This window comes from Gymnoscopelus microlampas, assembly GCF_963454915.1.
Source record: "Gymnoscopelus microlampas genome assembly, chromosome: 11".
Taxonomy (NCBI): domain Eukaryota; kingdom Metazoa; phylum Chordata; class Actinopteri; order Myctophiformes; family Myctophidae; genus Gymnoscopelus; species Gymnoscopelus microlampas.
This window is the reverse complement of record NC_139948.1, coordinates 8,744,751-8,771,047: the sequence shown is the minus strand read 5'-3', so window position 1 is coordinate 8,771,047 and position 26,297 is coordinate 8,744,751. Positions and strand designations below refer to the sequence as shown.

The 26,297-nt window shown below is 43.3% G+C and overlaps 1 protein-coding gene across 1 annotated transcript; it reads left to right on the top strand.

Annotated features, from left to right (window-relative positions):
- Positions 1 to 19,317: 19,317 nt before the first annotated feature.
- On the top strand, positions 19,318 to 25,803 carry pirt (phosphoinositide interacting regulator of transient receptor potential channels). The gene is made up of 3 exons (XM_084071856.1): positions 19,318 to 19,437; positions 22,080 to 22,218; positions 23,642 to 25,803. Exons 2-3 carry the CDS (start codon positions 22,133 to 22,135, stop codon positions 24,018 to 24,020), a joined length of 465 nt encoding a protein of 154 aa, XP_083927982.1. The 5' UTR covers positions 19,318 to 19,437; positions 22,080 to 22,132; the 3' UTR covers positions 24,021 to 25,803.
- Positions 25,804 to 26,297: the final 494 nt, after the last annotated feature.

The window sequence follows — 26,297 nt, the reverse complement described above, 5'->3', positions numbered from 1 at the left end:
ATTGTCACACATACGGCCTTCCACATTTGACACATATCACATGCATCAAAAACACGCTTCCAACTGTCTTGCCATTCGCAGCTACATGCCCTGATGACCATTCCCCGCCAATGGACCATGACACTGAGTCATTACAGCCACCCAACGCCACAGGTACATACACATGTTCTCCATTCACCCTGCAATACATGCTAACCCCTACACTTCACAATATTCCTTTAGCACAACAACGCACAAATTATGTCACATATTTGCTCCATACATCACATATTCATTATTCAGACTAAAACAACAACTTCCAAATGTCTTCCCTTCACAGCTCAGCGCCTTGACGACAGTCGCCAGAGAAACAAGCGCACCCGATCATTCAATCCGCCCCCCACCTCAGGTACATACTCATGCTTTCCCATTCAGCCTGTTCAACACTCTCCCCACCACACTGACATTGGCATCAAAACAAAATATGCACAATGACCACATTATGCGAACCTTTTACCAATCCCCCCTCGCTCCATCATTCATGCATGCTGTCCAATCTCACTTTGCAGAACAATGCCATGAGGACACCCAACACAGAAGACGCGCTCCATCACAACGGAAGAAAACACAAAGGAATAACAAACACTTCAGAACAGCATGGACACCTCCACAACAACTCACAAAAACTGCTCCCTTTCCAATACCTAAAATGGACTCTGTCTGTAGTTCATGCGCTGCTGTCATGTTCCCCTGGGAGACGTCAACAACGAAAAATGGAAACAAAACATTCAGTGCCTGCTGCAGTTATGGCAAGATCCAACTCCAGCCATTCATGGACCCCCCTCCACCACTACAGGCTCTGTTCGACAGGACTTCTGCACAATCTAAACAATTCATGGACAACATCAGACAGTATAATGGCTTGGTCTCACTGGCTTCAAAGAATGTCACTGGCAAGATACTCGACTTCAAAGGACGTGGACCCCCCACATTCAAAATGAGTGGCCAGATGTACCACCTCACTCCCTCAGCAATCTTTCCTGACAACACAAAACCACCTGCATTCTCTCAAATCTTTGTCTTTGACCAAGACAATGAAATAAAGAACCGCCTTCACCACGTAAAGGGAGACACACCTATTAGGGAAGACACTTTGACCTTGCTTCAAGAGCAATTAAAAACAATAAATCCTTTAGTAAGGTCCTTCAAGAGCGAAGCACAAATCTTCAATGAACAGCCAACTCAAGACCTCCGAATGGTCTTCAAGGCCAAAAGCTCACAGGGGGCAAACAAACCTCACCTTAACCCTAATGTCACTGGCGTAGTTGTTGTGGCACCAGGAGACCAGACACAGCCCAGGGACATAGTACTGTACAGAACACCTGATCATGCACCTGACAAGAGACAGACAACAACAATTCATGAACTCCATCCCATGTATGACCCAGCCGCCTATCCCTTGATCTTGCCGCATGGAGATGCTGGCTTCAGCATCGACAATCCCATCAATAAGGTAAGGTTAATGGAAACTCAACCACCACAAAGAAAGTTACTCTTCAAGAATTCTTCAGATTCCATCTGCAACAGAGAGGGAATTCATTCAACACTTTACTCAAATCAGGGAGACTTGGTCAAGAATACTTCTGTGATCAGTACAGCAAAATTGAAAGTCGCCGTATGCACTACTACAGAAGTAAGGAACTGCAAGACAAGTACAGGGTCCACCAGTATTCAGGTCTTATTGATGCCTTGGCTACCCAGCAAAATCTGCCAGGACAAACTGAGGAAACCAGGGTTGGTCAACAGATCATTCTTCCAGCATCACACTCTGGCAGCCCCCGATTCCTCTACAAGCACTATCTGGATGCCCTCGCTATAGCAGCCAGATACAAGAACTTCGACCTCTTCATCACTATGACCGCTAACCCAAGCAGTGCAGGTGTGCTGGACAACCTCTTTCCAGGACAGCAGCCCAACGACAGACCAGACATTGTCAACAAAGTCTTCAAAAAATGTCTCGATGAGCTGCTCAAAAACATAAAGCAGGGTCTCTTCGGAACGATCAAAGCCAGAGTACATACCATTGAGGGACAGCTGAGAGGACTGAAACACGCCCACATCCTGCTACTCCTACAAGAAATCTTGACTGTTGATGATATTGACCAAATCATTCGGGCAGACATACCCGACAAACTAAAGGAGCCAGAGCTGCATGCGCTGGTATCACAATCCATGCTACATGGACCCTGTGGGACAGCTTACTCTCACAGCCCCTGCATGGTCAATGGTAGCTGCAGCAAGAACTTCCCTAAGGACTTCTGTATTGACACTCGCCTGCCTCACAATGGTCATGGCTACCCACAGTACAGAAGACCCCAGAATGCTCACACCATTGAAAAGCATGGCTTTGTGTTTGACAGCAGGTGGGTCGTGCCTTACAACCCCTGGCTCCTTCTCAAGTTCAAGTGCCACATCAATGTTGAATTTGTCGGATCCTTCCATACAATCAAATACCTCTACAAGTACATCCATAAGGGAGTTGATGTTGGGACTGTCACCATTGAAAATAGGGACGAGATCTCAAAATTCATCAATGCCAGGACCATTGACGCTTATGAGGCACACTGGAGAACAATGGAATACAAAATCCAGGACAGATACCCTGCTGTGCTCACTCTCGCTATCCACACAGAAGGCCAACAAAATATCGTCTTCACAGAAGGCCATGCACAGGACGCCTTGACTGCTGCCAAACGCACAACATTGTTGGCCTTCTTCCACCTAAACCACACTGACCCACACGCAAGGCAATATCTTTACATGGACATTCCTGAACACTACACTTGGAATAAAAAGGAACACATGTGGCACGACAGATGCACGCAACCCATGCAGGGAGAGATTCCAAGAACAATAGGCAGGATGTGCAATGTATCAGTAGTCCAAGGAGAGAGATTCTACATGAAATTGCTCCTAGCCCACATCAAAGGACCACAGAGCTATGACGACCTTAAAGTGCATGCTGGCAACAAGTATGACACTTTCAAAGACACCGCTCGAGCCATGGGCTTGCTTCAGGATGATGCAGAATGGACTGCCGCCATGCATGAAGTCTCAAGCTATGCATCCTCAAGGAAAGTCAGAGAAACCTTTGCCATCATTCTCCAGTACTGTCACCCATCAGAGCCCCAACTTCTATTTCAAAACTTCTTGGAGCAGCTTGGCGATGACTTTGTCCATGAGGAGGCCAACGCACAGAGGTGTCCTCGAGATGAAGTACACAAGGACTTAATCCACAATCTGGTGCTGCTGGCAATTGATGATGAGCTCACGCAAATGGGAAGTAGCCTATCCAACTACAAGGCCATGCCACAACCAAGAGCACTATCTGAGCTTGAAAAGGTCACTAAACTCTTCAGATCAGAACAATTCAACACAACGGAGCAACAACAAATTGTACTCTCACTTATTCCTCTGCTGAATGCTGACCAGAGGGAACTCTGTGACGCAGTCTATCAGGCAGTGCATACACCAAAGGAGCACGACATCACAAGACAGTTTGTTCTGAACTCACCTGCAGGCTATGGCAAAACCTTCACATTTAAGGTGATTGCAGCTACCATCCGATCCAACAATGGCATTGTGCTGTGCGTCGGCAGCACAGGTTTGGCTGCTCAGAACCTCGAGGGTGGCAGGACAGCTCATTCTAGATTCAAGATCCCGATCCCCATCTTTGAAGACTCTGTCTGCAGTATCAAAGTTGAGTCCTCCCTTGCTAAGCTCATTCGAGAGAGCACGTTAATAATCTGGGACGAGATCTTCAGTGTTCACCGACACAATGTCGAATGTGTCGAAAGAACACTCAGGGACCTTATGGACTCACAAAAACCTTGGGGTGGCAAAACTGTCCTGCTGGGTGGAGACCCTAGGCAGACACTCCCTATTGTCAAGAAGGGAAGCAGAGCACAAATCATTTGCGCTTGCATCCAGATGTCACACCTCTATCGTGACATCAAGCAGCACAACCTTCACATCAACATGCGCACTGATCCATCAGAAAAGGACTTCGCAAACTATCTGCTTGCCTTGGGCGAAGACAAATTACCACACGGAGACACAGACATTCAAATCCACATTCCTCCACAGCACTTGGTGCATGATCTGCACAGTCTCATTACGTACACCTTCCCTGACCTCCACAATGGATGTGGCCACAAAGACAACCTTCTACAAGGCACTATATACACTCCTCTGAACAATGACATGAGAGACATCAACAACATGTGCTTGGCTCAGTTCCCTGGAGAAGAGAAAGTATACTTCTCCGCTGATTCTATTCTAGAGGACAATCAAAAGGATTCTGTGCCCACTGAATTCCTCAATTCCCTGACACCCTCTGGAATCCCTGACCACAACCTCAAGCTAAAAGTCGGCACTCCAGTTATGCTGCTTAGGAACCTGCAAGCAGGTCCTGACCGCACTCTAAAAAATGCCACTAGAATGGTCGTGGTGCAAATGATGGACAGAATAATTGAGTGCGAGATCGCAGTAGGAGCAAACAGTAGTCAAAGAATCTTCCTCCCAAGAATCCCACACCATGACAGAGGTGAAGAGCTTCCCTTCACCTTTATCAGACGACAGTTCCCTATCAGGTTGGCTTTCTCAGTTACCATAAATAAAGGTCAGGGCCAAGAGAATGACAGAGTTGGCATCTACCTGCCTCAGCCTGTGTTCGCTCATGGTCAACTGTACACAGCCTTCTCCAGGGGAAAGAAAGCCAACGCTGTGAAAGCTTTCATTGTTGACAATGACGAGGGCAAAACCAACAACATTGTATACACAGAACTTATTTGAATGATTGACTTGATGTTACAATAACATAGCTGCCTTCATCATAACATACTAGCCTGTCGCCAAGTGCTGCTGAACACATTCACGCAATATTGTACATTTATTTCCTTTCTTTCAATTTCACACTGTATTAATAACACACCGTACGCTTCCAACCATTCCGTGCTGTAAAAAAAACCCTAATAAAAACACCTATTCAACACTACCATTGCACGCTTTATGGTCACATATGTTTCACTTCACCTTTCCTTCTCCAATACACATTAGGGGAGCCGTCGGCGGGAGGGCTAGATGTGAGGGCCGCGAAGCGGCCCGAACTTCTAGTTATCTCTATAGTCAAGTGATCAAGATGGTTCCGTCCGATTTCTCATATTCCATCCTGATTGGCGAATTCCGAACATTGCTACCCCACAATAACCTACCTGACCTGGCGGAGACACTTTTTCTAGTTGTGGGATCGCTTTATCACACTAATGTTATCTTCACTATTTATTATTATCATTATTGTCTCCGCCAGGAGACTATGTTTTCACTTTCCCCCCCCCCCCCCCCCCCCCCGTCCCCCCCGGCCAAGCTAACCTTGGTCAAGCCTCACGTGACACGTGACAATACGTTGAAAGAGTGTGCTCTGATTGGCTAGTGAGACGCATGACGTATAGCGGCCTATAAATAGATGTGTCACTTTGAAAGAGTCTGTGTCTCTTTCAAAGTGAGGTAAGACAGGAATAATCACGAAATGGCTGAGAAATGGCGGAGCAATACATTATGTAGACACACTGGTGTCATCACAATACGTAATATAAATAGCTTAGACAGGACTAATCAATATTTGCTGGCGGAGACTTGTGCTCCGAGGAGCACATTTTCTAATTATTATTGTTATTCCCCCCGTTTTTTGGGTCATTTCAATGGAGAAATGCCATTTAGTGACGTCATAATGCATAATGCCATTCTAAGGAATGGTAATGCCATTCTAGTGAATGGTAATGCCATTCTAGTTCTCTCCGCCAGGAGAGTTTGTTTTCACTTTCTAAATATGACACACCGATTGGTCAAGCCTCACGTGACACGTGACAATACGGTGAAATACTGTGATCTGATTGGCTAGTGACGCATAGCGGTCTATAAATACATGGCGTCATTTTGAAAGTGTCTGCGCCACTTTCAAAATGAGGTAAGACAGGAACCATCACGAAATGGCTGAGAAATGGTGGATACTGTAACAATTAGATAGGATACATAATTGGACAGATAGGACAGATAGGACACTTATATAGACAGGAGGGATATGACACTTACACAGACAGGACGGATAGGACACTTATACAGACAGGAGGGATAGGACACTTATACAGACAGGACGGATAGGACACTTATACAGACAGGACGGATAGAACACTTACACAGACAGGACGGATAGGACACTTACATAGACAGGACGGATAGGACACTTATACAGACAGGAGGGATAGGACACTTACACAGACAGGACGGAAGAGGACACTTACACAGACAGGACGGATAGGACACTTACATAGACAGGACGGATAGCGGCCTATAAATACATGTGTCACTTGGAAAGAGTCATAAGCCAGATTCCAATACCGAAAATCCGGCCACTCGCTCACTCCCACTCGGTCCATACGGTGACCGAGTGGGAGACACGTGACAATACTGTGAAATACTGTGATCTGATTGGCTAGTGACGCATAGCGGCCTATAAATACATGGCGTCACTTTGAAAGTGTCTGCGCCACTTTCAAAGTGAGGTAAGACAGGAACCATGACGAAATGGCTGAGAAATGGTGGATACTGTAACAATTACATAGGATACATAATTGGACAGATGGACAGAATTGGATAGGACAGATAGGACACTTATATAGACAGGAGGGATATGACACTTACACAGACAGGACGGATAGGACACTTATACAAACAGGACGGATAGGACACTTATACAGACAGGAGGGATAGGACACTTATACAGACAGGACGGATAGGACACTTATACAGATAGAACATTCCCAACATTCCCAACACAAGTCTTCTGGCGGAGAGTTGTGCTCCGAGGAGCACTTTTTCAAGTTATTATTATTCCCCCCGTTTTTTGGGTCATTTCAATGGAGAGATACCATTTAGTGACGTCATAATGCATAATTCCATTCTAGTGAATGGTAATGCCATTCTAGTTATTATTATTCGCCCCGTTTTTTGGGTCATTTCAATGGAGAAGTGCCATTTAGTGACGTCGTAATGCATAATGCCATTCTAGTGAATGGTAATGCCATTCTAGTGACGTCATAATACTGATGTCATTGTATTATGACCCTACTATAACACTACTAACACTATCAATACTCAATACCAGCTCTAGTTAGTATTGTTATTGTATAGGCGGTTGTCCAGAACCGCCGATTTAACCAGTATGCCCATATATAGGCATATATGGAAATCCGCTTGCCTAGAACTGCCGATCTGACTGATATGGCCATACATGGCTATGCCCATATATGGGCACATACCAATGACATCAGGGATCTCCATGTAAAGCACACGGGACCAGTTTGCTAAGGTGATCAGTTGCCATATTAGGGGGATCAACCAGCATCATCTTCCCTAAATGGTTAACCCAATCAATTGGCTGCAGGGATTGGCCAAACTTTGTGTGATGTGAGTGCATCTGTATGATGTAGAAAACATTCATATGGAGATCCCCATACTGTAGATGGAGACAATCGACCGGCTAGTCGTCATAGAGACCTAAAATGTGCCATATGTACGGAGTCTGACATCATCAGCAACCTTGGCCCAGACCTCCATATATAGAGATAACCGTCACGTCCAGGACTGACAGCATAGTCCCATATTCGGGCATAACCGACGTGGGCCGACTAGAGTTCTCAACGGGCCTGAAAATTAAGGCTCGGCCCTAACTGGGCCCGACTGGGCTGGCCCGAGGCTCGGCCCGAACCCGACTATTACCATCATGTTCAGGCCCGAAAGCCTGAAAAAACCTGAGGGGGGAAAAAATAAGATTTTTTTTTCTGTTCTGAATGTGTATTTATCTATTATTATTATTATTATTATTTAAAAAAATCATTAAAAAATATATATATATATTTATTTATTTTTCATGGAGCCCGAGGCTCGGCTCGACCCGACCAATTAGCATACTTTTGAGGCCCGGCTCGGCCCGAAAATGTCGGGTCGGGTCGGGCCCGGTCGGGTTCGGGTAGAATTTGAGAACTCTAGGGCCGACCCATAAACGGAGATGTCTGACACTACCTGACATCATCATAGGGACACTAGGGACACCGCTAAAACAGTATAAAGGCTCGGAATGCCTAGGTTCAGTTCAGTTCCAGCAGTAACCCGAGCTACCTTAACTACCAGAGAGAGGAGCATCGAAGAGATTCCAGCAATAGGCGATTGCCAGAGCCTAAAGCATATTCTCATACTGGACTTGGATCTGGTTAACGAATCAGCCGATATCAGTTTCTATAAGTGTGCACCCATTGATATTTTTTTATATTTTACAGATCAAGGCTTCTAGCATAATATTCTGTAAACAGAACATCATCTCCTGTGTGAAATGCAATGCTGGACGGTGAATCTAAAAGGAGCACCGGTGTCCCACAGAATCTGCAGTGGTCCCACTGCAATAGCGATGGGACACAAGGTGTACGCCTTTGAGGCAGAGACCAGTTACATCAACAACATGGATCTTAAAGTGCTTTGTGTGAGTGTCTTCGACACAGTGTCTCTGCAATGGACGAAGTTGCCTCCGATGACAACCGGAAGAGAAGGAAGTCCCCTTGAAGTACCCTCCAAGCGAATTTTCAACACAACTGTGCTGATAGAGGGTGTCATATACATATGGGGAGGGGTCAAAGATGGGGCCAAAGATGGGGGCAAAGATGAGTTCTGCAACGTGCTTTATGCGTTTGATGTCGACACCCACAGATGGTTCGATCCAAAGGTTTCTGGGCCTGTTCCGGAGGCGAGGTGCTTCCACTCAGCATGCGTCTTGGGGAAGGCCATGTATATCTTTGGAGGAACCAGAATCATGACAATGCAGGGTAAATTCTACAAGAACATCCTCAAGTTGGACACAACCACAATGGTCTGGTCTTTAATTAGCAACAAAGGCACTCTGGTACGTACTTCAGCATATCACTCTGCCACAATGATCGGGACAAAGATGTTTGTATTTGGGGGCTGTGGGGACCAGGACGACGAGGACTACTTCAACAACGTCAGAGTGTTTGACACAGAGACCAACTGCTGGCTGAGCACGCCTTCTGCACAGGTTCCTCTAGAAGGACGCTCGGGTCATTCAACCTTTGCCTACAATGGAGAGCTGTACATATTTGGTGGTAGCAACTACCAACTGGACCAGACCTTCAATGATCTGTGGAAATTCAACCCAGGGACCTTCTCCTGGAAGAGGGTTGAGCCCAAGGGGAAAGGCCCGTGTCCATGGATGTCCGAAATGTGCTGCTGCATGGTGGGAGATCGTATCATCATCTTTGGAGGACACAGATTGACAATGGCTCCGATGGATGTTGATGATGAAGCTGATGACAAGAGGCCTGACCTGCTGTATATCTTAGACTTAAGTCCTGGTCTGAAGACGTTATGTAAGCTAGCAGTTATTCAGTATGGCCTGAAGCAGTCAGAACTCCCACACAACATCAGGTGGGAACTGTCAGCCATGATTACCACCACCAGCGCCACCTCCCAACGGTGGCGCAGTCAGCGCAAATAAATCTAAGAAAATAAAAAGAAAGAACAACATATTACTATGAATACACAAAATGTGTAGTCTAGTTTAAATAAATAAAAGTTCAAGGCTACATTTATTGACATTTAAACTTTACACTGGAGTGCACAGCAGAATGAAAGTGTTGCACCCGTCTCATGAATGTAATTCAAAAAATCACACCCAGTGTGAAGTGGGCGGTGTGGTCATCACAGTGGTCATCAGAGTGATGGAGGCTCAAAATATACAAGTTCACTTCAAAAAAAAATATGATTTTTTTGAAGTGCATAGTCCTATTTATGGGTTCTTAATTTCTCGCTAGCCAATCACAGTACGTCGCAGCCAATCAGCCAATCACAGCACAGCAAAAGACACATTTTCGTGACGGAAGACAAACTTTTGCTACGGATGAGTCCCAAACCCACTTATAGGGGCGGCTACACCGCCCAAAAACGAACAAAGAACAATGTTGCTGTTGGGTAAACCTCTTTTACTGAACCTAACAGTTCTTCACCATGGGTAGGCTTCGTTTGATCTAGGTGTACCATTTATACACTGTGTCCCCTAGGATGACGTGGTTACAGCAGTGAATATGAAAGAAATGTCATGCTGGCTCTGTGGACTGCCTCCAGACAAAACGCTGTGTATATGGCCAAGGCTTCTATATTTGTATGCAAGATTATTATCGAGATGGACCTTCCAAATGTTTTGTTTTTTTCACAGACGTTTCCTTGGACATTCCAATTAATGATTAGGTTATGTTTTATGTAGGCTATAACGTTTATGTTCCATCGCACAGCGGTGTTGCATGCTTGACAAAAACGAAAACAAATCTATAACGTATCAACATGTTGCATTGCAACGTGATTGTAACTTGTAAATCTGTCCTTTTTGGGAGACGTCGCAGTCTATAATATGGAGTGAAGTTGCAGAACTTTCTAGCCTTTTGAGCTGAGGAGTTTGCAATAACATCAGATGTCTATCGGTTTCAAAACTTTTCAGCTCGAGACCTAAAGGATAATGTGGTGTCTCTCACCCGGACCCAAACTTACAAAATAATACATAATTTATGAATCAATCACTTAAAGGGCAAGACCACTTTGTTAGAGGTTTGGGTTGTGTGGTTACCTTGCCATGATGTAACTCCAAAGGTGGACAAGAAATCAAAAATAATTGCTCCATTGATTAGAAATTGATAATTCAAAATATGCTCCTCATTGACTTACATTGTACGGTAAAACAGCTCTCAAAGTCACTCTTTTACCACGTAAACGAACGCAAACAAAGTTGATTCAGACAATATAGAACATCGCCAAACCCAGTACTGTTTTTTTTTTTTTTTTTTTTAATGTTAACTTCCTGTTGATTTCGCTATGTTTATTAAGAAGAAAACCCGGACTGGATTTGCGGATCCGGATCTTGAAATAGTAAAATCAGCAGGAAGTTAACATTTTTATTAAAAAAACAAACAGTACTGGGTTTGGTGATGTTCTATATTGTCTGAATCAGCTTTGTTCGTGTTCATTTACGTGCTAAAAGAGTGACTTTGAGAGCTGTTTTACCATACAATGTAAGTCAATGAGAAGCAAATTTAGAATTATCAATTTCTAATCAATGGAGCAATTATTTTTGATTTCTTGTCCACCTTTCGCGTTACATCATGGCAAGCTAACTACACAACCCAAACCTCTACCAAAGTGGTCTTGCCCTTTAAGCTCTGTCTCAAAAGCCCTCAAAAATACTGAAAATATAGCTCTAAATAGCTCTAAATAGCTCCATAAGCTCAGTGCGTTGTCAGCTTGTGGATCAGCTGACAACGCATACAGTATAAGTTATATAAGCCATATAAGTATTTCTTAAAATTTGGAAAAATTACTATTAAAAAAAATACAATTAAAATTGTATAGGAAACATTAAAAAACGTAATATTTACTTGTGAGTGACCCATAAAAATGGGTCCGTGACCCAAAAAGGAGTGAAAAAAAAAAGAATTGGTCTAGATGAATGTTTAATTAGGGTACTACCGTTGTGGTATTGATATTTACTCAGCCTTTAACAGCGCTCTGTTTGCGACTTCACTTGGCCAAAGTTATTGCCGTTTAATCCTCATGCAGCCTTAACCCATTCAAAAATAGCAGATCTACAAGCTCATAGCGCGGCACCGAAGCTCATAGTGCGGCACTCGGTGCCGCGCTATGAGCTTGTATATCTGCTATTTTTGAATAGCCAAAGATATCTAAAGATGACACAGACATGTTCCCGGTTTGAATGGCTTAACAAACAGTGAGAGTTGGTTGCTGTTAAGAGTATCGCCGTTTAATCCTCAACCCTGACAAACAGCGAGGGCTGGTGCTGTTGAAAGTATCGCTGTTTATAATGCTCAACCTTGGCAAACAGTGAGGGCAGGAGTTGTTATAGAGAGAGTCTTTGTTGGATGCTTTAACGTGTGGAAGACACACTGGCCCTCATTTATCAACGCAGCGTATAAACCGCCGTATATTTTTCCATATATTCGGCCGTACACCAACGTCGACGTCACATTTATCAACGCATCCTACACAGCTGATCCGAGCGTACACTTGGTCCCAGCGTTGATAAATGTCACGGCTGAAACGAGCGTCATTTAAATAACACGCCCTTAAATATTCTCAAAAACGCCCCGATTTTACGATATGAAGACGAACCAGAATACGACCAAAGACATGGTCGTACACGTTTGTTTACTTGGTCTGCTCTTTCTTCCCTCTACACCTATACCTCTTTGCCAAAAATAGCCGATCTACACGCTCACAATGCCTCGCAGCGCGAGGCCTTGTGAGCTTGTAGATCGGCTATTTTGCCCTACTTGATCATCCCACAGCGTCACACAAAAGCACCAAAAGCAGCAGATCGACAAGCTTGAAGCTTTGGGCTTGTCGATCTGCTACTTTTGCTATTTTTGAACTTGAATCCTGAACGGTAACAGTTTTGGACATGTGACATGTTTCCACCCGACGGAGTGTTGCTCAGTTGTTTTGATAGTGTCTGTTTGTGCCTACAAATGGGACATTAGTTTGTGACGCCCGCCCACATCACAATTTGAATATTATCGTTGCTGTCGGGCAGAAACCTCATATCTCCATATTTCAGCTTCTTTTGTGTCACATGAAAGCGACACGTAGTGAACTTGTAGATTGGCTAATTTCACTATTTTGTCTTTTTTAAATAATAAAAACATAACATGGACATACAAGGTTTTCGCCCGACGGCGACAATATAGAATAGGATGGACTGTGGTCTATGGTGTTGTTTATGTTTCTCTCGATAGGGAAAGCACTTCTGTTTTTTTGGGGTATTCTGTTTTTCTTTTTACCCCTTTTCCCCCCAAAGTCATTATGGCAATAGGCTCTATGCACAGCAGCCATATTGGACAGAAATTGGGCCCCTTCCTTGCTTCCTTCACAGGTGTTACCAATGACACTAATGAAGGCTCTGTTCCATTTAGTGTAGCACAGTGGTTCTCAAACTTTTTAATTTCAAGGACCCCCATAACTCTGAGAGTGTACAAATGGAACCAAATGGACCCGGGAGGGTCCATTTGGTTCCATTTGTACACTCTCAAGAGTTACACCCTCTCAAGGAACCATGAGGGTCCCTGGACCACACTTTGAGACCCACTAGTATTTCTAGTGAGCCAACATGCACAATATCAGCACCCTGACTCTGTTTGAACAGAATGGAACAGAGCCAGTGTTGTGTTCTAGTTTTTTTCGTAAGGTATACGCTTTGATACGATGCGCGTGGTCGTGGGTATACGCTCTCGCGTTTTCAATGGATGAAACAGTTTTTGAAGGTATACGTAGCGACGAAAAAAAATCTCAAGGTATACGCCGTACACAGCATCTGACGGTAGAAGACACCACTGAACAGAGCCTTCATTAGTATCATTGGTAACACCTGCGAAGGCAGTAAGAAGAGGCCCAATTTTTCTCCAAAATGGCTGCTGTGCATAGAGCCAATTGATTCCTCCCCGCACACATGTCTGTGTTTTGGCACTGCTGTTGTGCATACTGGCTCAACTGCCAGTGAGGAACCCCCACCAGGAAGATCTCCATTCTAATCCTCTCGCCCAACACTCCCTGCTGACAGGTGTCGCCCCCAGCCCGTAGGGGCATACGTGCAGTGACGGATATCACCATCTCCACCCGGCTTGCCCGAACACGGGCCAAATGGGTTCGAATAGACACTCAGCAAAGCCAGATGCACCACGATGGATTTGAACCCACAGACTCTGCGGTTGTGGGCAGGCACTTTACCAGTGTGCCATTTAAGTGCCCTGACTTGCCTTACTTGACTTGACTTGACCCGATAAAGACAGCAATAGCCTATCAACTTGTAGTTGAAGCTGTGTGAGGCCTGAATAGTGACACAGTTTAGAGAAGGGAAGAAGGAGGACAGCAAGCCAATACGTTTGACTTTGAAGGGCATTTGCCGGACGGAGTATATTTGGAATATGTGTGTTAAAGAGTCAGGCCATTTGAGAAAACTCCGATCAGGTGATTTTTGCTGTCAGGAATACGGGCATGTTGCTGCGGAGGTCTGTGGAAGAGACGGGAGACGTGGAAAGGTAGACGGCATGTGAAGACAAGCAAGTACAAGCTAAGTGTCTGCGTTGTGAGGGGAACCATTGTGCAGGATAATGCCAGCACAATGTCCTCAAAGAATTAAGGAAGTGAAGGTGAACAGAATTTGACAAGAAAAGAGAAGGTCACACGCTGAAGCTTTCAAGAGACTGGAGGGGAATGAAAGGGTGGCAGAGCAAAAAAAAATTACCAGAGGATAAAATGGAATGGAGCTGGAAAAACCGTCTGCTTGGACAAAAAAGTGATTTTTGGCGTTCATAAACGGTGCTGAGGACATCCAAGGGAGGTCAGGCAGAATAAAGATTGTCCCTGATGCAACCGGGAGGTTCTTGAATGTGTTGTGGATATAAGATCCGGGGGACGATACACTGACGGAAGGATTTGCACCAACTAAGAAGACATTGGTGTGTGGGTTATAGGATGGACAATGTGGTGCAAAGGGATCTGTTTGGTCAAACGTTTATAATTTGCACTGAGAAGCTGATAAAACCCAGTGGTCATCCTTTGGTACAGTAGGTGGCGGTATGCACCTCAATGGTTGCAACCCACCATAAATCCAAAACGAGAGGAAGAAGAAGAAGAAGAAGAGCAGCGGTGGGTAATCATTAGGCTAAGACTAAGTAACATTTAACTGTGAATAAATTGAACTTGTAAGAGTGATTTTAAGGTAACATACTTTTCACTTTTTATTAAGTATATCTTTTTTTAAGAAAAATGTTTATCTTTGCTACTTTTACATTTTGACCAAATACTAAGGAGTAAAAGTTTTTAGTTTTTTTTAAATCAGACGATTTGGTAGCCTGGAATCCAGACGCAGGCCCTCGTTTAGGCTTTTTTTTGTTGTTGTCGCTCTGCTTCCCCGTCTGGCTATCATCCTGTTTGAGTTTCAGTTTGAGCTGGATTTCCAAACGTTACCAATTACGTAGGCAATTCAGGAAGTGACTCGTTTTATAGTGGAAGCCACTGGTCCCTCTCCCCCACAGACCAATCAGAAGCCACGGCACCTGGTTGCCCATTCAGGCGGTCCCGCCCCTTGGAGATAGCAGCATTACCAGACTGAGAAGAGAAGTGAAAAAAAGATCCCCCTAACTTTTCAGTACACGAAAGGCTGTAGTTTCTGCACGATTCGATTTGTAATCGAATCGTGACCCCAAGAATTGGAATTGAATTGTGAGATAGCTGAAGATTCACAGCCCTACCAATGAGACACATAATGAATAGACAAAAAACTATAATATGAAGATATGGTTGAAATTGGGTGAAGTGCTACTTTAAATCTACACTGAGCTGTGCTGAATAACAGTCATTGGAATGAATTTAGGCCTAAATACCACTTAAACCCAGTTAGTTTAAGTTCCAACTGTACTTGGACCGCTTTTTTCCGTCTACACCAAATCTTTTCACCAAAAATAACAGATCTACAAGCTCACACCATTGTGAGCATGTAGATCTGCCATTCGTTTGGCTAATTCTCCCCCAGAATATGGATGCTGGTGAAACAAATATAGATATCGTAGATGACTTGTGTCTTTTAGGCATGACCTCAAGCATGCCCATGACTGATTGAAGCAGAATCATGGGGCTATTCTTACTGACTATACTATGCCGAATACATTACAATCACTAGATGGCACATTACATGCAAGGTTTCATTTGTAAAAAAAAAAAAAAAAAAAAAGAGGAAGAAAAAAAACCCTCATATTTTCTTACATTATTATCATTACATTTCGTGTTGTGTAAAGTAACTAAGTACATTTACTCAATTTTCAGTACTTTTACTTCTACTCCACCACATCTCAGAGGCAAATGTTGTACTTTTACTCCACTGCAATTATTTGAAAGCTTTAGTTACTAGTTACTTTGCAGATATAAATTATTACATTATAAAACATACATTAACCACTTTAGCCTTATTTCATACCTAGGCTATTTGAAAATAGCCGATATATCACAATGCGGTGCATGATTGCGACGCGCGTTGTGAGCTTGTAGATCTGCTATTTTCAAACATTTTAGTACTTTTGGTACTTGAAGTACATTTTGATACCAACACTTTTGTACCTTTTACTCAAGTAAATGTTTTATTCCAGACTTTCTGGATACTTCTATATTGCAGTATTGATGCTTTTACTTCAAGTAAAACATTTGAGTGCTTTTTCCACCACTGAGCATTTCACAAGTCATCAGGGTTGAGCTCTAGGGGGTACGGGCGGGTACGGCGTACCCTTAGTTCTGAGACTGTGGGGGCTGGGGGCTCGCGCGTGCTCCACATGCACTCACCGTCAGCGGCGGTCGTTAACACCTTAAAGTTTAAACAATAGCCTCTGAAGGTTCGCGCCGTCAGTGGCGAGACATTCTCAATAGCGTCTACCTGGCTGCTTTGCATAACATTAGGCTACTGGAGAAAAGCCATGGACTTGAATTGAATGTGCACTGCAGAGTGTGAGGGGGATTGCTTAGCAGAGCACCCAGTTCTCTGAGACAAGACAAAGACAAGGTGTCTGATTATTTTAACTGCTTATGTGTGGGTGAGTCTATGTAAAGGGCTTTTATATAAAACTAAAAGGAAAATAAAATAATTGATTAATTGAAACAAAAATAAAAACAAAAAATGAACAATGCAACAAAATAATAAGAAATATCAATACATTAATAATCACATGTTGAATACAGTATTAGTAAGTGGCTATGTGCACATGCCTGCGCACGTGCGCGCGCACGTGACGTCATAAAATACAGTACCCTTAGTTCAAAAATCCACAGCTCACCACTGCAAGTCATACAGCACTGAAACGTGGCCATGCATGCGGCAAGGCACAGGGACGTACTGCCCTCTGCTGGGCTCATCCATCTATTGCACACATTGACGTGTTCATGCCACACAGGGTGCTATCGTGATATGGGTGCTTCTTAACCTGTTCTGTGCCAGGAGTGGCAATAGGCTATATGCACAGCAGCCATAATGGAAGGAAATTGGGCCTTCACAGGTGTTACCAATGATACTAATGAAGGCTCTGTTCCATTTAGTGTAGCACAGTGGTTCTCAAACGTTTTAATTTCAAGGACTCCCATAACTCTGAGTGTGTACACATGGAACCAAATGGACCCTTACGGGTCCATTTGGTTCCATTTGTACACTCCCAGAGTTACACACCCGCAAGGGGCCATTTAGAACCCCCTCAAGGAACCATGAGGGTCCCTGGACCACACTTTGAGACCAGAATGGAACAGAGCCTTCATTAGTATTATTGGTAACACCTGTGAAGGAAGTAAGAAGAGGCCCAATTTGTTTCCAATATGGCTGCTGTGCGTAGAGCCTATGTGCAAGTGCTTCGCTTTGAGGACAAGTATAGAGCTCAGTTATCTATACAAGCCGTATACGCTTAGCCAGGGACCGACAAAGGGACACATGCATGGACATATAGGGTGGAACATCATTTTGAGCATAGACGGTTACATTTGAGACAGATGACAGTGGCAATCTAATAATGACGAGTGCTTGCTAAGTAGTAATCCTAATAAGCCATTTCCCTGCGAAGCAGCTGTCTGTACATTTTAAGTTGATTAAAGTGAGGGATCGCGTTTCCGATCAATGGCCACAATCTAGAACAACTGTTCCGAGGCAAAACGACCGATGGCAAGAGAAGTGGTGCAAAGAAACTAAGCACGTTTACTCAAGTACTGTACTTCAGTGCACTTTTGAGGAATTCTTACTTTACTTGAGTGTTTCCAATTTTCAATACTTTTACTCCTACTCCACTATACATCTCAGAGGCAAATATTATGGTTTTACTCCAATACAATTATTTGAAAACTTTAGTTACTAGTTACTTTGTAGATTGCTATTATTACAAAACATACATTAGCCACTTCAGCCCTCTATACTTACAATAGGTTATTTGAAAATAGCAGATCTACAAGCTCACAACGCGTCCCAAAGTGACGCATTGTGAGCTTGTAGATCTGCTATTTCCAAAGCATTCGTATTGAACTCTTGTGAAATGGGACATTCTGCTTAATGAGTATGTTTACTTTCAGTACTATGTATATTTTAATGCGAATACTTTTGTACTTTTAGTACATTTTGAATTTTGAATACCAGCCTTTTAGTATTTCTACATTGTGGTACTATTGGTACTTTTACTTAAGTACAAAATGTGAGTACTTCTTCCACCACTGGGCAAAAGTTTCATGGAGAAGACGGTTTACTGGAAACGAGTGTGGAACGGTATCATGTTTCATATAGCATTTCCCCTCGAGTCTGAGGCAGGGAAATACATCCACACACACACACACACACACACACACACACACACACACACACACACACACACACACACACACACACACACACACACACACACACACACACACACACACAGTCAGAAATGAGACAAGAATTCTCTGTTTACGGCCAGGAACGCACAATTCTATATGTGCTTCTCTCCGCATTGTCTGAGGCCTGGTGCACTGCCACACACATCTCATTGATCTCACAATGCACAGAACAATACCACAACTTGCGGGTAATAGCTCCGGGGGTATTTTGAGATCAATACGGTACCAACATGTGAGGCCATATTGGAAAGCCCCCGTATGTATGTACGGGTGATTGCTTGCTCACGTCAATCCGGCCGGGGCACAGAGATCCATTTGCTTTCCACTTTTCCCTGCCCCAGCTCTTCATTGTGTGGAAAGTCTGTCCGCCTGTCGTGCTCAAGACCGGTTATCTTCCCTTGATTGTCCAATTTGTGGAGGAACTCGCCAGGTTTCATCCTAAAAGGGAACGTCCGAGCCATTCAGAGAAGTTTAGAAAATATACTATATTGAATGGATCAATAGAGACGCCATGCCATTGAGGTTTTGAGGTGTGAGCTCACTGCAGTGGGGTTTTCAATGGATATCCCACAGGGACCTATGGAGGCGAGCCCCTTGCCCTGGATGCAGCATCAGGACTAAGTGCCTGCGCTGGTAGATGATGGTAAGGGATGGGAGTTCACTGTTCAGAGCGTGCTGTTGAGGAGGTGGAGAGAAAAAGGGTGGGTTTAGTTTGTCCAAATGCATTTACTTGTTGTTTCTGGCTGAACGTCAGCCTGCATGCGGGGGGGAGTCCATGACAGCTTGTCCATGCCTCTGTGTTTCCTGGATAAAGGGGTTCAAACCTATAGTGTCACTTCCTCAGAAATAGAGCCCAAAAGCAACTTGCTTCAGATTTGAAAGGTAGGTGTTTGTCTACACTCTCCTGTATTGCTTTGGAGCTAGAATGGACACAGGCAGATATTGTTGAAATAATGATGTGCATTTACAATACAGTTTTCAGTCAATGTGATGGAGTTAATAGTAATGCACATGTCAGCCAGCAATTAATTACATTATTAATGTTCATGTTGTTGACATTGATAAGTGCCCCTGAGATTACATTACATTACGGTCATTTAGCAGACGCTTTTATCCAAAGCGACTTACAATAAGTGCATTCAACATAGGTAGGCAAGGAAACTACTAATCACCGAAAGTCTTCTAAAACAAGCAACTAAGAGTATACCTAGCGCTAAGGTAAAAGTGGAATATATCAGCTACCTACTTTCTTAAACAGATGAGACAAATAGGAAAATCAAATGAGCAAAAGCTAAAACCAATAAGTGTATCAAAATAACCAAGATCCAATAAAACAAGAGCTTGTGCAAATAATTGACAACAAGTAGGCAATGTCAGTTTTTTTTTAATTGATTGAACCAACCCTTGATTTAGCCCTGTCACAGAACTTCATAAGCCAATCGGTAAAGTAGACCAAATTGAAAGGATTGGACACCTGTGTTATTCCCACAGGGGAGGGGGTTCCGTTTCAGCTTCACCCAGCTGATGGCATGCTCAGATACGACACGATACAATATGACTTTATTATCAGCTCTCACTGAAATGTGTCTTGCGACCCAGCAGCCACGTATGCAACACATAATACACACATTTGACGTAACACAGAAACAAAACAAATTACAAACAAAAGACAAAAGACTTCTTCAGTCTGACCTTATTGTATGTTGGAACTGATGGTCCTGAGGAGTGCTCTGGGGGGCTTAAGTGTTTTGCTCGGGGACACTTCAACACATAGCAGGGGCCAAGACACAAACCGGAGATCTGTATCTCTGATGGCCTCTCTTCAAGAGACGTCATTTCATAACATGTTTTTTTCTTTTTTCTTTTTTTTAACTAGATGGGTATGAAAGCCTATAGGCTGATTTTGCAGTTTGTTTTCCACTTCAGGTTAAAAACTACAGCAGGGTAAAAACATGGCAAGCTGCACAAGACCTTATAGTACACAATAATGTAAGCAACACAGCTGCAGCTAATCAAATTAATAATGGACGTGTTAACATTTTTTGCAGTGGTGGAAAAAGTACTCAAATGTTTTACTTAAGTAAAAGCATCAATACTTCAATATAGAAGTACTCTGTAAGTAAGTAAAAGTCTGGAGTTAAACATTTACTTGAGTAAAAGTACAAAAGTTATGCACTTAAAGTACCAAAAGTAAAAGTACTAAAATGTTTGAAAATAGCAGATCTACATCGCGACGCGTTGTGAGCTTGTAGATCGGCTATTTTCAAATAGCCTATAGAATAGGGCTACAGTGGTTAGTAAGTAAGTAACTAGTAAAAGTAAAAGTACAATATTTGCCTCTGAGATGTAGTGGAGTAAAGTAAAAGTATAGACAATTGGAATGACTCCAGTAAAGTAAAAGTACCTCACAATTGTACTTAAGTACAGTACTTGAGTACATTTTAGGTGTGTAAGTACTGTCTATCAGACTTGCACATTGGCATGCATGCCCTTGGCTCTGGACAACTATGGAAATATAGCACACTCATTAAAATAGGGAGGCCAGTTTTAAAGTGATTAATGAGTGTACGGCTGCAGGAAGAAAACAAAGTGTCTATATGTGTCGATCTAAAATCTGATTAATCTGCAAAAAAAAACATGGAGAAGAGGTGGAAGAGGAAAGTTGAATAAAATACCTGCATTTTGAGGTCAAATGCGAAAGCTAAGGGGGTGGCAATTGCCATCCCCCGGAACCCCCAAATGACACCCCTGTAGCCACATATGTATCAATTTGGGCATGGAAAAAGTTTGGAAACCACTGCTCTACACCATATAGCGATGGCCTGCTGCTGTGGCAGCCATGGCCGTCTCTCTCTCTGTGTCTCCCTGCATCTCCCCTCCAGAGAGATGGAGGCAGAGGCGTTGCGGCTGATGCTCATCTGTCTGTTTAACCCATTAAGACCGGAAACGCATCTGTGTCATTTTTTAGATATTCTTTTGGCTATTCAAAAATAGCAGATGTACAAACCGAGTGCCGCGCTATGAGCTTGTAGATCTGCTATTTTTGGGGAAAAACTAGAAAATGTGTGAAAATCCTTATAAAGTGGACATTTTTAACTCAAATCTTTGCTTCTGGGGGATTCTACAAATGTCTTCTAAATCCTAACAGGATTTTCTGAAAAAAACGTATGTTTCTATATCAGTGGTTCTCAAACTTTTTCATGTCAAGGCCCACCCACAATTATATGTATTTGTCCGCCGACCTCCATTTAAAAATGTGTTGTTCGAGGGACCCCCCAGAAGCAAAGATTTGAGTTACAAATGTTCGCTTTAGAAAATATATATATATATATATTCAAAGATTTGCACAAATGTTCACGATTTTGCAAAAGAATAGCAGATCTACAAGCTCATAGTACCGCGCTATGAGCTTGTAGATCTGCTATTTTTGAATAGCCGGGGGGAAAAAAATCTCAAATGACACACTGATGCTTTCCCGGATTGAGTGGGTTAAAAAGAAAGTCATTTCTGTTCCGACCTTGCAGAGGAGAGCGGCAGCGCCAGGCGGGTTCAGGACGCGGGCAGCACCGGTGAAACCATGCCAGTCGGCGGCCCAGAGAACATCCCTCTCGGGGAGTGTACCGTCTCTCGCTCCAGGGAGCAGCTGACCCCACTAGGAAGCAGGTAAGGGGGGCTGCAAAACTCTCCGTTATCCTCTCAGCGATTACTTTCTCGATGAAGCGATCGATCGGAAAAAAATATGTATATATATACACATCAACAGCTCGATTAACCAGATTTATACTTTGTCGCACAACGGTGTCGTGCAGAAATAGTGAAAATAGCCGATATCGTCACCTTCCTAAACTAATGGCCTATTAAGTCATTTTTTAGGAAAATAATATTTTTGCCTAAGTTAGCTCTTCATGACACTGGCCAACTCTGGTAAAAATCGCCTATCGTCTAATTGAAAAGGATCATGCTGTTCACTCCCCTTTTAGTATAATGGCCTAACTCCCTAGTGTGACTTAGGCCAAAATAGTATTTTCTTTTTTTGCCTAAGTCACATGGTTTTGTGACTTAGGCCAAATAAATGGCTGGTGTAAAGTCTGGAGTAAATCAGTAAACCATTTGGCCTAAGTCAGGTTTAAACCTATGTAAACCTATTTAAATCTCTTATGTTACATAACTGACTGTGTTATTTTTATGTTAATAGTCATAATTTGTTATAAACGTTTTGGGTGAAATAATTAAGAAATATCATAAAGTTTTGGATCAGTTTTCTGAAAAACAAAATCTGAAAAACTTCTTGGGCCATTAGTTTAGGAAGGTGACGATATGCAAGCTCACAACGCGACACGTTGTGTGAACTTGGGATTTATTTACATTTTTGGAAACTTTTCACCCATTATGACATGCCATAATTAGCCATAGATCATCAATCGCTTATCGTATACAATCATCGATTTATTTGTATATCTTTATAATTGATTAAATCGATCCGTTTCAATAAAACTGTCACACCCCCCCCCCCCCCCCCTTCCCAGGACCAGTGGTGGAAAATAAGTACATGTACTCAAGTACTGTACTTAAGTACAATTTTGATGTATTTTTACTTTACTGGAGCATTTCCAATTTTCAGTTCTTTTACTTCTACTCCACTACATCTCAGAGGCAAATATTGTACTTTTACTCCTCTACAATTATTTGAAAACTTGAATTAATAGTTACTTTATAGATTTGATTATAATTACAAAACATACATTAACCACTTCAGCCCTACATACATTTCGGCCATTTGAACATAGCCGATCTACAAGCTCACAATGCGTCGCGAAACGACGCATTGTGAGCTTGTAGATCTGCTATTTTCAAAAGATTTGTATACATTTGAAAACTTGAAATGGGACATTCTGCACAATGAGCACTTTTTACTTTTGGTACTTTTAAGTACATTTTGCTACCACTCATTTTGCACTTTTACTCAAGTACATTTTGAATTGTGGACTCTCACTTGTTAACAGAGTATTTCTACATCGCAGCATTGACACGTTTACTCAAGTAAAAAAAATGCGAGTATACTTTTTTTCCCACCACTTGCCCATAGGACCGACAGCACCGTGTTCAGCCTGTCCCGGAGCGAATCCCTCTGGACCAACAACGACAACGGCGGCGGCGCCCCCGGTGGCGGCGGGCGCGGCAGCGGCGACAGCGTCTGCGACGTCTACTGGTTCCCCGTCCACCTGATGTCCACGGGCGGGAGCTTCCTGGCGTGCGGCTTCATCATCAGCGGCCTGTACTTCGCCGGCCACTGCCGGAAGGTGACCAACATCCTGGGCCCGGCGCTGGTCTCCATCGGCCTGATGGTGTTCGTGGTGGGCCTGGTGCTCGTGCCCATCACCAAGGAGGACCGGAACCGGCCGCCCGTCCTCAAGAAGCACCTCAGCTACTACAGGCCCCCGCCGCCCGCCGCGTTCGACCTGTGAGGACGGGCGGCGGGGAGGGCAAAGCGAGCGAGCGAGCCATCGGGTTTCAGTCACCCAGGCCTCGGAGGGGGAAGCTTGACCGCTGACACACCGGGATCCGTATTCTGAGGGGGAAAGCTTTAGCGGAAAATAGCAGATCTCCAAGCTATAAAAGTGCTGAGGGGCTGAGGACGACCATATAGGGTTTAAGTGGTTAAAGGAGCAGCCATTTTCAACGTATCTTCACTCATGTTCATACAGTGGCACCGTTTCCGTCTACTCTGTGTCTCAGAGGAGAAACCTGCCTACCAATGACGTCATCGGCGGGGATTCCAAGCGAGTAGAAACTGAAGCCTTTATCTTCCTGGAAAGTTAACACTCTCAAATAGAAGCCGTTGTTCTTATTAATAAAAAAAACAAAATGTAAATCTCGTTTGAAATGATCAAACTTGCCCACCGGTGATGTCACAGGTAGGAAGGTTTCTGAAATGTCCACAGCCCTCCACTGATACACACAGAGTGAGCAGAAAGAAATGGTTCCATTTTATGAACAGGCACCAATCGTACAAAGATAGGTTGAAAATGGCTGAAGTGGTCCTTTAATGTGAACCCTAAGGGAGGGGGTCTAGGATAGACCCCCGGAGGACTCCGGTCAGTGACGTATATAGGGTTTAAAATGTGCTGTAAGTGATATTATTATGTTTTGGTTGCTTTTGAGAGTTTGTTCAGTAACAGGGGTCTCCCCATCTCTCCAGCTCTTTAGTAAACAGAAAATACATTTTCAAGTGGGACACGAATTTCCTCCAATCACTAGAGAGAACACATTTATCAGCTTCCATTTCATAGTGTTCCAGTTCCAAATTTGTCTGCTATCTTTTTTTGTTTGTTTGTTTCAGTTTCATCTCTTCTAATTTCACTTGTTTATCCTGCGTCCTGTAGGGTTATCTCTCCCGATTGGATGAAATTGGTATCCTGAACTGAAAATGTATTTTCTGTTTACTAAATAGCTGGAGAAATGGGGAGACCCATTTTACTGAAAAACAAAAACAAAAAACAAAACATCTGAATATATAACTATTTAACACTTATAAAAATACAAATAAATCACTTAAAGCACCTTAAGTGACCCCCGTACTGTTCAGAACTGACAAACTTTGTATTGAGGAACTTGGCCAAAAGGCACAAAGGACGGTATATATATATAGCTCTTCACCATCGGTGCCCTTTGAACCCCCGTGATTGTTAAAATACAATGCAGTGGCTATTTGATCAGTTCGACAACAGGACTGCTGTTAAACCCCGCCCCCGCAATTACGCGCTTATCTCAACCTTAGTCAGGGTGATTCTTGTGCATGATAAGATTTACATGATGGAGGAATAAGCTCTTTGTTGGTGGCGGGCATTATCAAAATGCATTGTGAGGAGCGGGACAACAATAGGCTCTATACACAGCAGCCATATTATCACGTCCTTCACAGGTGTTACCAATGATACTGATGAAGGCTCTGTTAGAGTGGCACAGTGGTTCTCAGACTTTTTAATTTCCACAACCACCATAACTCTGAGAGTGTACAAATGGAACCAGTGTACACTCAGAGTTACACACCCGTAAGAGGCCATTTGGAACCCCCTCAAGGAACCATGAGGGTCCCTGAACCCCAATTTTAGACCCACTGGTGTTGCATAGTGTTTCCAGTGAGCCAACGTGCACAACATCAGCACCCTGACTCTGTTCGATCAGAATGGAACAGAGCCTTCATTAGTATCATTGGCAACATCCGTGAATTTCTTCACAATATGGCTGCTGTGCATAGAGCCTATCATGCTATTATGTGAAAAGGAATTATTCCATGCACGTCTCTAATGCAGCGAAAGGGAAGGCAAGCTGACGTCATCCATGAGAGAGAGAGAGAGAGGGGAGAGGAGGGAGAGAGAGGGGGGAGGCGGACGGAAAGAAAAGGTTTTATGGATGTGAGAGAAGGGAGGAAGATATTCCGTAATGTTTTGTGGCACATGTGGTTCATTAATAATTAAAGTATGTAAAAGCTTATCATTTGTCTCTGCTGACATAACAATGCCCAGCTGCACCTATTGCAGTGATTGTCAGACATTTCCATGACAATGTACTGTATATTGATCATATAATATAAAATAATATAATATAAGTGTCTTTGTATTTGGTTATAGGGAGTTTAGTTGACTTTACCAGGGTGGACGTCACAAAACCCCTCAACTGAATGTTGGGCAGTTTCTTTCAAAATAATTTGAAAAATGTTACTTTTACAAAAGTTACTTTAC